Source organism: Pan paniscus, chromosome 2, assembly GCF_029289425.2.
Source record: "Pan paniscus chromosome 2, NHGRI_mPanPan1-v2.0_pri, whole genome shotgun sequence".
Taxonomy (NCBI): domain Eukaryota; kingdom Metazoa; phylum Chordata; class Mammalia; order Primates; family Hominidae; genus Pan; species Pan paniscus.
Window position 1 is genome coordinate 95,892,954 of NC_085926.1, and position 18,273 is coordinate 95,911,226.

Consider the following 18,273-nt stretch of genomic DNA (forward strand, 5'->3'; position numbering starts at 1 on the left):
CCCCTGTTCCACCATGGACATGAACTCAATTTTAAGGACTTTCTGGGGTCCCTTTTGCCACAGGGAGTTCTTTCAGTCAGGAAGGGGCTTAGCATTTTATTTTTAGTTTAGTGCCCACGTGTGTGCAGGAGCACGTGGCCACAGGCTGCCGCGATCTCCCTCCTGCTAGCCACTGGCTCAACACTGCTGTGCCTAGCCAGGGATGGGGACATCAATCTCCCCAACCCTCAGCAGATGGGTGAACACCAACAGATGGTACCCTCCCAGCCAGGACATGCTAATTACTTGGATAGGGAGTGAGCAAGGGGCTTGCTCCAGCCTGGTTGCCCTCCAAACACACTGTAGTGCTGACAGCCCAGGGCGGAGTTGGCTGCCACCATGACCAGCTCCAAATGCTATGGAAAGTACACCTCATCCCAGCCTTCTCTGCATCTGTGTCTAGGCCTCTACCTGGGGCAGCAAGCAGCAGGCCACTGGGCCTGGCAGGAGAGGGGATTGGGAAAGAGAGATCCAGAAACATCCCACAGGGCGGGACAGTGGCAGAACTGCATGTGCCACACACAGGTACATGCAGTTTCCTCCCTTCTTCCTTCAGACTTCATTCAAAAAACGAATTCAAAGATTAGATTATTATGAATTTCAATTCCAAAGCATTAAACCCCAAGGGTGAGGCTCCTGGTGAACTGCTTACTCAGCCATGCCTGCCACCCAGAGAATGGCAACAAACCAAGAGAGCTAAAGTACATATCATTAAGTAAAGAGACTTCTGCCAGTCCTTTCCCTAATCCTCTCCATCCATTCCCTACTCCAAACTCGGTGGAATGAAGGATGGGGGAGAGGTATGTATTAAAGAGCAGATTCTACCTTATTCCTTATTCCTATGACGGTTTCCTCAGTCCAGGGTTGAGGCCTGAATTAGTTGGGGGGGTGGGAGTAGGGAAAACACATTAAAATCAGACAAGGCTTTATAAATAACTCATGATATCCCAAAAGCTGTGAGATCAGCCTGAGATGTCAGCAAGAGGCAGAGAAAGAATAGCCAGTAAAGCATGTTTGACAGCAATTGGTGAAAAATAGAGCCATTTTCTGTCTGTACCTACTACAAGTTCAGGTTATTTCGATAAAACATGGTTCAGCAATATACTAAATGTATAGCCCACATTAACAAATTAGAACTCACCAGGAACTCCACCAGTACAAGCCATTACATAGAAGGCATAAATGATAATATCATGATAGAATCAAGTAATTCAAATAACTTGAGTAATTTGAAATGGGCTGATTAGTTTTGTCAAGATGGTATGTTGTATTGATAACCAACATGCAATTTGGTGACCAACATGCAATTAATTGCTTTTATTGCAGAGAGGCACATTATCTTTCATACAAATGAGCAATAATCATCTGATTAATATAGACCAGGATAGTATTCCAAATAATCAAAAACAGTTTATTCTATTTTCAAATTCAAATCTGGCCTGAAGATATATGTTATGGGACTTTAAGGACATCATTTTGCAGAGCAACCACATTTTAAACTTCCGTCCTTGTCTTTCTTTTGCCTTATTTTTCTTACCTACTTCTAATTCACATTATCTTGAGAAATCATATTCAGTTATTAAAGTTCCTTTTCACAAAACATTCTCATTCTCTTCTGTCTACCTGAACTGCATATTTATTTACAAGCAATTTAGCTGGTCCCAAAGCTACCTTCCCATTGATTCATGATTTAATTTAGATATGACCTTACCCAAGATACAACCTAATTTGAAATATATATATATTTTTTGGGGGGGCAGTGTGATTGCTCCAAAAATTTATTTGATGTGTGGGTTTGTGTTTATAACACTTCTTTGAAGTGCAAAATACTTGAAAAACCTGCCTTAATGTTCTCTGATGAAGTAAAAAAAATTATGTAAGTGTAAGTACTTTCTTCCTTACTTAGGATCCCTTGTTGAGTTAGCTAGTTTTGGAAATATTGGAACATATATGTCACTTTTAAAGGACACTGGCTTGTACCTCAAACTTCAGAAAGTCTTATTTCACAATACAAAATGTGTTTCAAAAGAGTTGCTAATGACATTATAATTTCACCTATTTTTGATTGTCTAAGGTAAGGAGTGGTCAGCTAGCACCACAATTTTGTAGAAAACCTTTGAAACACTCTTGCAGAAAATAAGTTTCTATAATCAACTGTACTGATCCTAGAATTGAGAGTAACAGCAAATCCTTCAAATAATCTAACATAATAAAACGTAGTTCGGTCTTTCCTACAACAAACTAAATATCAATATATTAAAAAGAAAACTATTGTAATTTTTTCTCAGTGACTTTGTGAAATCTCTTTTCTACACTTGGCCCCATCATTGACCAAAAATAGCGTTATGATTCAGCAGGGGATTGAAAGGAAGGAACAACTGACAATGTTGTTTTGACAATGCTGAACTTCATCTGATCCTGTGTGTTCCTGGAAAGTATCAAAGGTCTGGAAATCCCCGCCACATTTTGTATTCTGAGAAATGACCACTCCACTCTCACATATTCCAAGATCAGACCCACCTCTATCCTTCCCCAGTGAATATGACTCACTTGCATACCTGACTCTTTGAAGCGCTTGACCTCCTTCCTTTTCTTTGAGATGTTTCTCATTAATAAATGCCCTTTCTATTGCAATAAACTGAAAAAAAAAATCATCTTCTTAAATGTCCAGTGCATTTGTTTTTCATGGTTTCTTTAAAAGAGAAAAAAAATTATGTTTAAGTTATTTGTTAAATCCAGGAAAGAAAAAATTTGCAGTTGGAAAAGCAAGACACTATAGTGTGATAGAGTGTTTTAAAGCAGTGTTTACAGAGAAAGACTAGGTGGCTCCATTCCATAAATGAGGTAGTTGGAATATAACATTGACTGCTATGCCTAAGGCCTTGCCAAGAAATAACAGCAGCACCAGTACAGAATTGATGTTGAAATAGCAGTTTTCATATCACTTCTTTCTCTTGCTTCTTTGAGGGTGTTGTTTATTCTCATTGAAATGTTGATCATAATAATGGTTACAGAAATAGATATAAATAGACATAATTCTTTCTCTCATTCATCTCCATGTTAAAAAAAATTGTATGTACAGGGAGGTGTGTTTGTGTGTGTGTGTGTGATTTGAACAGGCTTATAAGTGGCACAATAAGGAACAATAGACCTTACTCATGAAGATTAACTCACCTGCAAGGATTTAGACAATGTAGTCACAGGCTAGTTATGATTTTGTAGCAACTCATATGCAAATATTTGCAATCTCAGTTACTCTCTTACTTAGAAAGATGGCAAAGGCTTGTAGCGGTGATAGCAGTCATGGAAAGAAGCAGGTTTTCAATACATAGGACTGCTTTAATGTAAGTATTTTAGACAATGCAGAAACTTCCATTATGAAAAGGGAATGCCAGCAGATATATATAAGAAGGCTCTGCTTCATGGGGAAAAATGAACTAAAAATTTAAAAGGTTCTTCAGTTACAGTAATCTACACCTCAGAGCTTCTAGGCAGACCCATGAGTGAGTCTGACATGGCAGGTTCTAGTTGCAAACAGGGATTCTTCTGAAGGAAATAAGTGCAGAAATTTGAATATGGCTAGACATTTCATTTGTATCAAAAATAATTTTACTTCTAAGTGTTCTTTACATTGTTAGTTGCAACCCACTTGTAACAGCATACAATAGGAAATGACAATAATGTCCTACAGGACGAGATGGGTAAAGTAAACTATGGTGCACCCATTCAGTGAACAGCTCTGCAGCATATGGAAATCAGTTTTCAGGAACAGAGAAGAAAATCTGGCTACAAATAAACACTTTCCCCAACACAATGTAAGTTCAATAAGGGGAGGAGCCATGTCCATCTTTTGTTACTGTATCCCCAGCAGACAGTGCTTGATATAAGTGCTTAGATTAATAAACACAAGTGTTTACAAAAGTGTTCCATTTGAAAAAATGTAAATTATGAACAGAAAACCTCTAAGAATGTACATTAAAATGTGAACTGTTTAATTCTGGGTAGATGATTTTTTTTGTCAGTGGATATTTAAAATTTTTTAAATAATGAAGCTTTATTTTCTAACCAGAACAGAAACAATAAAACTAAGTTAAAATATATTATTTCATGGGTTTTCCAAAGTAGTTCCTATAAAATAGCCCATTTCTATATTTAGGCCGTTTACAGAGCTAGCTGGCTTCTTCTTAATCATAGAAAGCAGCTTATTTTCTGAAATCCTTGCATTTTATCCAGGCTTATCCCTCAGTGAACAATCATGCACAGTCTGTTCAGGATTGTGATGAATAAATGAACTGAAAATCAAAATGAGGTAACTCTTACATGCTGTCTTCACTCTCATATTTTTCAGGTAAACTGTGATTTGATTCTTCTTGGAGTAAGAACCAAACAGAAATCTTGTTGCTCCCGAGGAGAAATGAAGCTAATGGGAACAGTCCTCTCTTCACAGTCTTCACAAGCCACCAATCTCAAGAGAAGAAAACTGGCAAAACTCCTAGGAGCTCATTCCAAATACTCTAATAATTCCCTTAAGCAGTAAACATATTTTCTTTTTCAGTGTTAGATGTACATTATTGAAGAATACAATGCCTGTATTATTAGCCATTAACAAAAGTTTTATTTGATTGGCTAACAAATGTGCATTTATGCTCCTCCAGAGGAATGCCAAGTGTGGGGGTGTGATAGAGACCCATTCTCCTAGACTAGATTGCCAAATGTATTCAGTGATGCGTTTGATTCAAAACAGGGAAATGAATATGCCCAGGGGAAGCATTCGACATATTGAATGTTATACTTCAAAGTATATGAAAAAAACAGAAAAGCCTGAAGAAGCTGAGTATTGGATGAAGAGAACAGTGTAGATTTATTCTGTTCATTTGTATATTTGTCCCTTTTTAAACATCTGGTTTTGTCAAAATCAGAAATGTAATACAATTGCAGTGCTAGGCTAAATAATAGTTACAAATTCCTTGCCATCTAGAATATTAATCTGTGCTATATTTTGAAAATATAATCCTACCAAAATACTACTATTAAATCAAGCTTAAAACCCATTAAATAAATAGTTTTTTTGAAGTTTATTTATGGTCTATCTACAATGAAATGGAGAAAGGTTTTAATACATTATATTAGCTCAATTTTGGAGAGTAGCATATAAAAATATAATCCTTGGGAAGTTTCAAAAGAATTGGAAAAGTTGTATTAAGAAAATAGAATGAAGTATCCCAGAGTTAGCCTACCTGTGAGGGAATTCATAATAGAAAAATAATTTTCCTTTTGATATTTTGTACCCAGGAGGATGATACTTTTCTAGAACCCTCTGTGATTCAGAACGGAGAATCAAAACCAATGTTATTGGTTTAAAAAGCAGAAAATTTTTGTCTCTTCACCTGGTGAAAAAATAATTCAAATCATTTTGATTTACTTTATGGTGAAATAAAAGGAATTACACTGAAAGTAATACACCATTTAATTTATTTCTCTTAATTCAATCCCAGCAATCAAAATAGGTATCGGAATATTTCATATTTCCTGCCAAGGGCTTTTCTTTAAATTGAATCTTGTTCAGAAAATACTCAAAACAAAAGCATGCACACTGCCGATCTGCAAAATGAACACTGATCATAGGAGGTTTTCCTACTTAATAAAAATTTATTTAATACCCACTTGACCTGGTTTACTTGGTTCAACCAAAGATATTAAGGATTACTATGGGATAAATACATTTCATTCAGTTTTTTCACTCAATACAATATCTGGAAGCATCTCCAGTTGTTTATAAATTGAGAGTCCACATCCCTTTGGAGATGTTCTTTTCCTTTCTTTGGTATCCCCCTTTCAGAATTCACACCAGACAGTGTACATACCTCTGTTTTAACATTCGTCACATGTTTTATAGCTCCAGTTCACTGCTCCTGTTGGCTATGCACTTAGAGAAGGCAGGAATGCTATTTCATATTCATTTTTTCAGTACATAACACTTAGTGAAGTGCCTGGCACACGTAGGTGGTCAATAAACATTTGCTGAACAAAGTGATTAATTAAAAACCTCTAAAAAGCTGTGAAAACAATACATGATCTACAAAATGCGAGATGTTATTATTGATGACTGATGTATTAATTTAACATTAGAATGAGAAGAATAAGTGGAAGTTTAGCTTCCCCTCTCCACTTATGCTCACAAATACATGAAACAATATTTTATATATATATATATATATATATATTTATTTTATTTATTTTTTGAGATGATGTCTCGCTCTGTCGCCCAGGCTAGAGTGCAGTGGCTCAATCACAGCTCACTGCAACCTCTGCCTCCCACGTTAAAGTGATTCTCCTGCCTCAGCCTCCCAAGTAGCACAGACTACAGGCGTGTGCCACCATGCCCGCTAATTTTTGTATGTTTAGTAGAGACGGGGTTTCACCATGTTGGCCAGGCTGGTCTTGAACTCCTGACCTCAAATGATCTGCCCACCTCGGCCTCCCAAAGTGCTGGGATAACAAGCATGAGCCACGGCACCTGGCCTGAAACAATATTTAAATAAGGATAAATACTTGACTGGAGAAGGAGATTGGAGATCCTTCATAGGATTCTCAGCTGTGTGAGTGCGGATGATACCACCTCTATGTGGATGTTCTTGCCTAGGACGGTTGAGCTCTGGTAGATAACCAGGCACTTGGCTGGCACTAAGAAACAAAATATCTTTGAATTATTGTTATAGTCCAGCTTTCTTCCCTAGTTAAATAAAGAACATTTCATTAAGAAAGAAGGAGGGTTCAGATGAAGTAGTTATAAAGCCCTTCCCAATGGAAAACTGTTTTTCCCATAATACACATGCCTACGACTCTTATTTATGGAGTCAAACTTTTCTAGGACCTAAACTCTTTCTTAGATGTAAATCAGACAGCTTTCAAATTTTCATTAGGGCAGGAGAGGTGACTTGCTCTTTCCCAGTTCCATCTAGGACTATCCAACTCATATTCAAGAGTTTTGTTTTTAAACATCATCTGGCTTTAAAGTTGTATACATTTGAAATTCCCCTTCATACATATACACCCCAGTAAAACAAATTAAATAAAATATACACAATGGGGAATAAAATCCTAGAATAGGTGTCAATGACATGGTTGTTTTCCAGAATGATTCTACCAACATGTCCTCCTAGGGATTTTCTTCTCTTTATCCGAGATGAATCGGTGCTGGGGCTGCATATCGATTTTCTTCTCATGAAGTCTTCTGAGTTTAGAGAGAGGGAAGTCTGGTCCATGTCAATCTCGCTGTCATGGTAACAACCATCAAAGGCCATAGCTTGAACTGCATCAATATTGTACATCCTAGAAATCTGTCAAAAAACTTTTTTTTAAAGTAGGTCTTGAATATGGTTTTACAAATAGGAATTATGGTAAATAATGTTAATAAAGTTAAATATGATTTATCAGAACAGCAAGATAGGCCAATTGGATTTGTTTTTCAACTTATTTTTTTTCTTTATAGAAAATATAGCAGTATCCTCCGTATATATGTATTTTTTGGTCCAAAACTAAAACCATGTCATCGGTGATCCATTTATGCTTAAATTGGGGATGGGATAGGGAAAGACTTTAGCTGCTCCATTGAAATGCAAATTAGCCAGGCCTTCCCATTTTTGCTTCAGAGCACCTATAAATGATCCTAACACGGCCCAATTAAACAACATAAAACTGGTTTATTTTTCTGAAGGAGCAAATTATCAATGCTTTCTGGCTCCAGTGCCTGATTGAATCAAAACTAAAATTTTCTTGAAGGTTTTACTCTGAGGAAGATAGTGGTTCTCACTAGTTTAGAGCAGTGTCTACAAAGCAGCTGTTAGTAATTGCTCTTGGAGAAAACAAAATCACCTCTTGATTCATAGGGAAGTTCAAAAATGAACAAATAGAGAGAGGCTACTATCAGATGAAATTATTCAGAATTCAAATTGGAGGCTGCAGAATAAATGCTGCCAAAACATGTCTTTGATTTATAGTGATTTAAAAACCTAATATTTTACTGAATTCAAAAGACATGAAGACTATTTTGTGCAGTCAGTGAACTAATCAAGGGCCCATAATTGAGTTATGTTGTCTCTTTTTATTTTTTTAACTTTTAAATTAAAATTTATCATTATTTTTTATTTATTGAGACAGGTTTTCACTCTATCATCTAGGCTGGAGGGCAGTGGTGTGATTATAGCTCACTGCAGCCTTGACCTCCTGGGCTCAAATGATCATTCCCACCTCTGCCTCCTGAGTAGCTGGGACTATAGACACACATCACTACACTAAGCTAATTTTTTTTTTCACTCATTCTCTTTTATTTAACTTTAAGCAGGGCTTGATCAGAAAGAAGAGCTCAGAGGAGTGAGGCAACACCAACACCAGGGCATACGATTCATCCATGGCTCCCCCGACACCAGTTCCAGCCCGGATGGGGCTTGAAGTAGCTTCAAGTGCCCTGCCATGCTGGGACAATGGAAAGTATGAAAGCCAAACCTTGGGACCCGAAGAGTAATATGTCTGTGAAGGTACCATCACTGTCGGGCACCCCCTGCAGAAGGACGCATAATAGATACATCCCCAGAGACAGTATTTTATTTTATTTTTAGTAGAGACGAGGTCCTGTTATGTTGCTGAAGCTGGTCTTGAACTCCTGAGCTTAGGCAATCCTTCTGCCTTGGCCTCCGAAAGTGCTGGGATTACAGGCATGAGCTACCGCACCCAGCCAAGAAAGAAAATAGCTATTTTTCCTCTTTCCAAGCAATGGTCAACACCAGGGATACATTTTCTATAGACCTGCTGTTCTTCCAGTTCTGAGTGTCTCGGGGAGAGAGGTGGTTGGAATATGTACATGAACATGATGGTACTGGGTGGTATTGGTGTGTGGTGGTGGATAGTAATAATGTGAGATGGATGGTGGTGGTAGGTGATGGAGGTGGTGAATTGTGGTGGTGGGTCGTGGGTGGTGGTGGTGGTGAATGGTGGTGGTGGGTGATAGATGGTGGGTGGTGTTGGGTGGTGGTGGTTATGGTGGTGAGTGGTGGTGATATGTGGTGGTGGGACTGTTGGTGAATGGCGGTGGTAGGTATTGGTGTCTGGTGGTGATGGTAGATGGTGCTCATGATGGTGGCATTTGGTAGTGGTGGATGGTGGTCATGGTGGGTGGCGGTAAGTGGTGGTGGTGGATGGTGACAGATGATGGTGAGTGGTGGGTGGTAGGTGGTGAATGGTGGTAGTGGTGGATAGTGGTGGTGGGTGGTGAGTGGGGTAGAGGTAGTGAGTGGGGATGGTGGTGGTGGTAGGTGGTGGTGGGGGTGGTAGTTGGCAGTGGTCATGGTTGGTGGTGTTGGTAGGTGGTGCATGGTGGTGCGGGTATATGGTAGTGGTGGTGGGTGGTGAGTGGTGGTGATGGTGGTGGATGGTGTTGGTGATGTTATTGGTGGATGGTGGGTGACGGTGGTAGATGGTGGTGTTGGATAATGGTGGTGGGTGATAGTAGGATGTAGTGGTGGTTGATGGTGGTGGGTGGTGGTTAGTAATGTTAGTGGATGGTGGTGGTGTTGGTGGATGGTGGTGGTGGATGGTGGTGAACAGTGGTTGATGATGGTGTTCGGTGGTGGGGATGGTGGTGGTGGATGTGGGGGATGGTGTGGTGGTAGGTGGTGAGTGGTGGTTGGTAGTAAGTGGTGGTCAGTGGGTGAGTGGGTGGTGTGTGGTGGTGTTGGATGGTGGTTAGGGGTAGATAGTGGTAGTGGGTGGTAAGTGATGGGTGGTTAGTGGTGAGTAGTGGTGGTGGGTGGTGGGTGGTGGTGGTGGATGGTGGTAGAGGGTGGATGGTGCTGGGTGGTGGATGATGGTGGGTGATGGATGGTAGTAGTAATGGTGGTAGGGGGGTGATTAAAACAAGTTTTGCCTGATTTGTTTTCATAGAGAGGAACTCCATAGCGAGGCCTAACATTCCAGCCCTTTCTCATCATCCCTTGGTCACTCTACTGTAGCAGTCTGGGAGAAGAAACTGGCACGTTTAGCTCTGTCCCTTTTGAGTCCTCCATTTGGTGTCTGCATTGGTGTCCAGGTCTTTTCTCTGAAATGAAGTAAAGAGATACTGTCCTTCCAGAGATAGGCCTGAACATTCTTGTTTTGCCAGTGACCAAGACAGTGAGTACATTTAAGCTAGTGATGAAATATTAGTGAGCCCTCCTGCTCACAGACCTAAGCAACATTCTCCAAACTGCTTTACCAATAACAAAGGTGACATTGTTATATCCATATATCTGGCTCCACAACTGGCTCTCTCTCTAATACTGGCTTCCAACTCCATATATATATACAGGTGTCATCTATTAGCCCCCAAACCCACAGATATTTCTTCTATCTGGCCTCTCCCATTGCATCCTATTTCTTCCAAGGCATCTCATCCTATTGGATTTGTTCCCACTCTTGCTAGTAATACTCCCATTCCCTCAGGGCAGGTGTTCTGGGCAATACTCACAATAAGAACTTCCATTTGTATAGCACTTTATATTTGCAAAGGTTGTAGGCCCTTTTACTATATCACTTGATCATCATAACAGCCCTGTGAAGTACATGGGGAAGAAATGACACCACTGTGGAAGCACAGAAGGGGTTTAGGAGACTTAACCTGGAACACAAAGCTGGGATGTGGTGGATTTGGTTTGCCATCATGACTTCTTCTTCTTCTTTTTTTTTTTTTTTTTAGACGGAGTCTTATTCTGTCATCCAGGCTGGAGAGCAGTGGCAGTGGTTCAATCACAGCTCACTGCAACCTCGGCCTCCCAGGTCCAAGCAATTCTCCTGCTTGAGCCTCCTGAGTAGCTGGGATTACAGGTTCCCACCACACGCCCGGCTAATTTTTGTATTTTTAGTAGACATGGGGTTTCATATGTTGGACAGGCTGGTCTGGAATTCCTGACCTCAAGAAATCCGCCTGCCTTGGCCTCCCAAAGTGCTGGGATTACAGGCGTGAGCCACTGTGCCTGGCCTGCCATCACTTCTGACTTCAATCATTTCTTCATTTTGTCCCACAAAGATATGAATGGCAAATAGGACATTCCCTTGAGATAATTGCATTTATTTGAGATAATTGAGGATGCTTAGAATGGTGGTTTCCAGGGCCTGGGGAGAGGGGAATATGGGAAGTTGCTGTTTGATGGGTATAGAGTTTCAGTTTTGCAAGATGAAAGAGCTCTGGAGATTGGTTGCACCACAATGTGAATAAACTTAACACTACTGAACTGCACACTTAAAAAAAACAATTCAGATTGTAAAATCTAAATTATAGTAATTTTACAATTAAAAAGTGAAAAATAATTTTTAAAATGGAGGATGCTTATTACCTGAAAAGAAGTTCTGCATAGTGGTACACAAAAAGATTGTGTATAATATCAACAACTATAAAACAATCAGGCAGAGTGAACACACGTTGTGTGGCAGGTGGGGGCAGGGAGTTGTAGGTATTTTTGAGTCAAAAGACTAGATGGAGGTGAGCCAAAAGTACTTCAGTGCCTATTTCTTCTGTTAACCACTCCTCGTATAAAAACAAAATAAAACATGAAGAAAATTCTTTCCCTCCTTACACATTTTTCCTGTCACCTTTCACTTCACAGACTATCCAAATCATTGCTATTCAGTATGGGTAATAGATCAACAGCATCCGCATCACCTAGAGCTTATTAGAAATTCATAGTCTCAGGTCCCACCCCAAACCTCCTGAATTAGAGTTTAACGAGGACCCGGGTGATGCCTACGCACCACTGCCGCATACTGCTCTAACAGCTCCTGGTTTCCATACACGTGCATAGCACTCACTGTGGGCATGTAAGTGACAGGCAAACATAGTCACATGCGGCTAGCAAAGAAATGAAAGCATCTGCAAGAAAACAAAATCAGCTCTTATTAGAGCTTTGACTCAAAGGATGTAACATCAAAGGATGAAGTGAGCATTCCAGATCTGAATTGCAACTGCAGTTCTGTTGGCTGAGAATCTGTTGGCAAATCACTTCATTTCACTAGAACTCTGCTTCTTCGTTTATAAAATAGAGATAATAATCTCTGCAAGATCTATACTGGGGGCTGACAGGAAGGTTCGGTGTGAGAAGAGGATATAAAAACACCCTGAAAGTATGAGATGCTCTCAGAAGTAGAAAAAATATTAAATAATGTTTGGTTGCATATAAATGCTCATGTAAAAAAAAACTTAAACCAATGTGAATAGATTTCATTGAAGTTATGGGTATATGTGTATAGATATTCTCTATATGGGATGTATATGTATACATATATACTATATGCACATATGTATGTGTGCGTATGTGTGTTTATTCTCTTAAGTGTAGACTAGAAACGAATGACTCTTATCAATTAAGTTTCTGAAGTACAATATCTTATATAAGTTCTTGTAAAAGCAGGAAACTGGTGCCCAAATCCTCTGTGAAATGAAGCAGGTAGAGAGCAATCTATCTACATTTATTAAACAATGTCACAAAAAACATGGATAACATTTAGAGCCCAGAAGGCACCTCATTCCTAGGATGCTGCGGGGAGAAGAACCTCCCTTTATGCTCTACCACTCTCCTGAGTGACAAGAAGAGATATATAAATGCTGGCTGTCAATGGAGAGAAACATATCATTTATTGGTTGAGAGCACACACACAGCCTTTGAAGTTAAGGAGACCCAGAAGCAAAGCCTGATTCCTCTTCAGCTGTGTGACCTTGGCCAAGTTACCACCCAGCTGCATTTATTCCACCTGTGTTAAATGAGGGCGATAAAATACTGACCTTAGTGTGAGAGTTAACTGACATGTTACATGGTTGGTATGATGCCAATATATAATAAACCCCCATTACGTGTTAGCTATTATTATTATCATCATCATCCATTTGAAAGAATGTGGTTTGTATGTCAACCCCTTTTATTCAAAGGGTACAGTTGGGGGAAAGGAGCATATTGAGAGAAATTTTGCACACACAAAAACTCCTGATGAAGGTGAGTGAGGATAAGAAAACAGCCAGCACAGAGCAGAGGGTAAGGTTCAATGTTAAATTGTCACCATACTGTCAACTTGCCTCTTGACAAGCATATGGACTTAATACAAAGGCTTACAACACTGTCAAGAGAGGGCAATAGATAAGGGTAGTCTTTTCCACATTCCCCAAGGGATCTGATAGTCAGAGCAAGGCTGTACCTTTCCTGTCTTCTTGAATTGTTTCCGCTCTTCCACCGTGGTGAGGTAGTTCACAGCTGCATACTCAATGACTGACAGGAACACAAAGAGGGAGCTGACCCACAGGTACACATCCACAGCCTTGAGGTAGGACACCTGGGGCATGGAGGCGCTCACAGCAGTGATGATTGTGGACATGGTCAGCACTGTGGTGATTCCTGCCATTTGAGAACAGTGGCAAGCTCAGTGATATAGCTATTCATTTCCAGGATCTGGTGCTGAATCACACCAGGGGATGCATTTCTAGAACAATATCAACCTGGTGATCCAAGAGGAGGGAAGGTGTGTGCATGTTGACCAGGTATATATCTTGAGCCTAAACAAACACTCTCATTGGATTTTTCTGTCTCTTTTTCTTGCCCTCACCCTATTGTCCAGAAGGTTTCCTTTCCTCCATTTAAAGCCTTCACAGAAACCAGAGTCTGACTTTTCTGTTTTTCACCCTCAGATGGGCCTCTTCTAAGCATGCCAGAAAGGTAAACATGTATTCAATTAAAAAAAAATTCTAAAATCCTTTCCTCTAACCTTTCCCATTCTTTCACAATTTTTGCTGTTTATAACCTGTCTTTATGTCTACATTTAATATTTCATGCTTCCGGGGAGCTTATTTCTTCTTGAAAGATCTTTAGTAGCATTCAAGATTGCTATTCTCTACATTATCCTTTCACAGAAAATACTTAAAAAGCCATTGTTATTCTCTTTGTCGATTGTTAATGAAACTACAGTTCCATTGATTCTGAGTATAAGTGTGCTAGTAGGGGTTCAGTTCATTGTAAATACTTACTTAGCAACAATTAAATTCCATTCACATTTTCCCCTTCCACTCTCCTCTTCATTCCCCTCTTTCTCCTCCCTTCCCTCCCCCTCTTCCCTTTCCTTCTCTTCCCTTCTTCTCCCTTTCTGCTGCCTTCCCCCTTCCCTTTCCTTTTTTCCCCTCTTCCTTTTACTTCTTTGTTCTCTGGCATGATCATCAGAGGTAAGAAGATCAAGGTTCCAGGGGGAAAATGGAGAACGAAGTGACTCTGAGATTTCCTTAATAAAATGCTGGCCATGAGGAGGGCCATTCAGTGTCTACACTAATTTCTCAGAGGGATATTGCAAGAGTACCACCTGGAGAGAAAGTATACTATTGTAAATATTTGAAATGTACACTGGCTGGTATGGTTTTATTTCTTAATTTCCCACCAGGGAGGTGCAAATGGAATCGTTAATGATTTTTATAAGTTGTGAGGACATTGTAATGTCAACAGACAGAGTCTCAAACAGCAGGAAGAGCACTGTGATTTACTCCTAAATGTACAGCCACAGCATGTGGACTGCTTTCACCAACACCTTTCTATCCTTTCTGTAATAACTCTGCTAGGCTCTCATCTGAGACAGCCCCATATCAAACACAATGACAATTCTATAGAGCCATTCTATTTCAAATAAAGTTTTTAGTTTGTATGATCAAGATCAACACAACTTGGCAATTTGACAGTACCATAGGAGGACTTGGAATCTCACCTTCACACTGATTTGAACTCCAGAATAAGAAACCTAAATGCTATTCCAGCTCTTAACATTGAACACAGACCACTGTCTCATCAAGTCCCAGGTTTCCCCCAACAATGGTACTATCAACGATCTGCATATCAGAGGGTGCTGTCTGTATTCCCTGGCTCTAAAACATACTTGCTACGTAAACATGAAGCAAAGAGTGAACATGAAGCATGGAATTTTATTGAGCATGGCATTTTTATTAACATTACAGGTATAGCTGAAGCCAAGATTATTAAATAAAACCTGCTTGCTTTTATCAAATATTTACCTACCACATATCTAGGTAAATAATTAGCCACACATAACAGAAAAGAAATAGAAGCTGAGAGTGGCTAAGGGATTCCCCCATATTTTGTCAGAGCAGAGTGCAAATTCTGTTCAGAGTGCAGAATTATGCCAAGAGGCACAAAGAAGACACTGTGCCTTTACTGTGCCATACTGACATTTTCAGTATGCCAATGTCTTACTCTGTTCAAGATTTCACTGGTAGGAAGTGAAGGAATCATGAACTAATATTCCCACTTAGGTGCTAACCTCATTAGTTTGAATTTTTTTTTTTTTTTTGAGATGGAGTTTTGCTCTTGTCCCCCAGGCTGGAGTGCAGTGGCACGATCTCGGCTCACTGCAACCTCCGCCTCCTGGGTTCAAGCGATTCTCCTGCCTCAGCCTCCTGAGTAGCTGGGATTACAGGCATGCGCCACCACCTGGGCTAATTTTGTATTTTTAGTAGAGAGGGGGTTTCTCCATGTTGATTAGGCTGGTCTCGAAATCCCAACCTCAGGTGATCTGCCCCCATTGGCCTCCCAAAATGCTGGGATTACAGGCATGAGCCGCCACGCCCAGCTAAAAAATTTTTAATGTCTTCTCCTTTGGTTTTTTAAGATATAAAAGATAGAACTTAATTTTTTTTCAATGTGCAGTAATATGGAGCTTAGTGGACAAAATAAGGATTTTAAACAAACACACAAATGTATATGCCTGATTGGTCTCGTCATGTATTTGAAATTGATAACTACTGGGCAAATAAAAAGGAATTGCGCTATCTATATTTGCCAGAAAGCAATAAACTATTAATCATTTTCTTTAAAAGGGTGCTTAATCCAACTAATTGACAATAGCCTTATTTATTTTAAAAACAGCATTCTAAATTTTCCTTCTTTAAGATGAGTAATTAAAAAAAAAAAGAATTAGAGTGGAGAGGAGGGATTGTTGGGTAGGGGGAGTGAATGATGAGAAAACTGAGATGTAAATTCCAAAAGCAATAGAACTTGAAGTCAGGAGTATTATAGCTACATTAAATACACTTATTATGTCTTGCGCCACCCCTCAAAAATACATTAATCTTGACAAATAGTATTCCTTCCAAACCCATTAAAGTTAATATCCCAATAAAGGAGTTTTGAATTATACGAAGCAACCATTTAGTCAAAGGAAGGTCATGTGTTTGGATTAGAAAATTATCTTCCCCACTACTGATGTTGCTACGCATAGTTAGGAAAGTGTTATGAAAAATATTTAGTCTGACCCTTTGATTCAATTCCCCTGGGCTCTTGCAGCCTCACCATATTAACTTTTAAAGATGTGCATGGGGTCTTAAGAACCCTTTAGTTTGGGGGGAATTAATAATCTTTCAGTTTCATTGGCTATTTTTAGTCATGCATGGTGGAGAGTTTTGTTGACTGGTATGATAGCAGTAGGGAAGACAGGCATCACTTATGAACCACTGAGTTTCTTCACCCCCTCAGTAACTGTGTTGCAGGTAGTTCTTTTGAAGGGAGGGGGTGTTTATATTCACCTTCAAGTGAGTAAAAATATTTTTCATATAGGCCTAGGCAGAATGAAAATATTACATGATATGAAGGAAAGGAAGGTGGCTTGACATTCCAACATTGCTCTATGACCAGAAACTGACAACCATTTTCTCATGAAGGTGGTGCAAGAGTACAAATAACTGTCATTAGAAATTCTCATAATCTCTGTGATCGTTAGATAAACTGCTCTTATCCAGTTGCCTAAGTATTCACTTTTCCAAACATATGACAGATCCTCTGTTAGGAGATGATTTTTTCTCTGAGAGTGACTACAGGCCTGAAAATTTCGGTTGTCTTCCTCTGCCATATCTGTTTTCCAGTAAAGGAGCCCATTACTTAATTCATTCTATAGAGAATGGCATACCTCATGTAGAGGGATCAAGCAAGAACGATGGAGGCAAAGAAAGAAGGAGGGAAGTGGAAATGAGAGGAGAAAGTATAATATTTAAATATCCTTGAACAACTTTATAATTGTCTCACACTCTCCACACCAAATTGAATGGAGAGACATAATCATATTTTTGACCCATCACACATTCCAAGTTATGGTAGCTATTATCTCTTATGAGAGTTGCCTAATCACAGTAGATACTTCTATGCTATGCACCCTCTACTGCTCTTTACCTGAAACATGCAAATGTGGGAGGGTCTTCACCAGCAAATGAATCATCCTTTATCATTTCCAGTTAGCAACTAAAAATATGGTGGTCTAAACACTGGCAACTTAACAACTACGTACTGAATATGAACTATGTGCAGGAGGACACTGTGCTACTCACTGAAGGAACAACAACAACAACAAAATGGTAATAGTGTCCCTAGTCCTTAAGGAGCTCACATTCTAATAGAGGTCAAAAGATAAGCCACTCCTGTCCCGCAGCAAAACATGAAATAGAGGAAGTAAGCTACTTAGGAGATACAGAAAATGCCACGTGTTCAAAGATGAGAGAGACCATGTGTGCTTGGAGTCATCACTGAAGGTTTTTGGCCATGTAGAGATGGCAAGATTTTGACAGAGAAACACAGGTAGGGAGGAGGAGCCAATCATAATGCCAAAGGACACAATTCCAGATTCCATAATCCCAAAGGTTGAAATCCCAAAAGATCAAAATCTCTAAAGTCTAAAATTCTAAAAATTACAGTCTTGAAAGATCAAAATACTGAAAATATTGTTCTAAAAATAATTTTGAAAAATTTAAAAGCTATTTATTTATATTTTAAAAAGGTAATTTATTTAAGAAACATAAAAAAAGACATAACACTTCATAAGCCACTTTACACAGTAAAATAAGGCAATAATAACACATATTTCTGTAAGCATAAACACTCAGGTATACTAACAACAGTTGCACAGGCATACAGTTATGAGCAGATGAACCATATTGATACAGAAATAGGTCAAAAGGGAAACATATAAATGCATATCACTATGGTGGGTCATTGTGGGCACCCAGCTTTATAACTGTGGTCATCTGAAACACCGTGATGAACAACTTAAATCTTTTGAGGATTGATCAAAAACCATGATGGTCACCACCACATATGCAGTCACACAAAGAGCTGAGATCTCATGAAATTTTATATTTCACAAATGCAGATGTACAAAAAGGACATGTCTTCATTTATT

At 39.3% G+C, this 18,273-nt stretch overlaps 1 protein-coding gene across 1 annotated transcript in view; it reads right to left on the reverse strand.

Annotated features, from left to right (window-relative positions):
- Window positions 1–5,494: 5,494 nt before the first annotated feature.
- Window positions 5,495–18,273, reverse strand: part of GABRR3 (gamma-aminobutyric acid type A receptor subunit rho3) — a 50,471-nt gene continuing 37,692 nt past the window's right edge. Inside the window, exons 9-10 of the mRNA XM_003821887.4 lie at window positions 13,255–13,451; window positions 5,495–7,379 (exon numbers count right to left, since the gene is read on the reverse strand). Coding sequence (XP_003821935.1) covers window positions 7,080–7,379; window positions 13,255–13,451 — 497 coding nt within the window. The 3' untranslated portion in view covers window positions 5,495–7,079. The remainder of the gene's footprint in view (window positions 7,380–13,254; window positions 13,452–18,273) is intronic.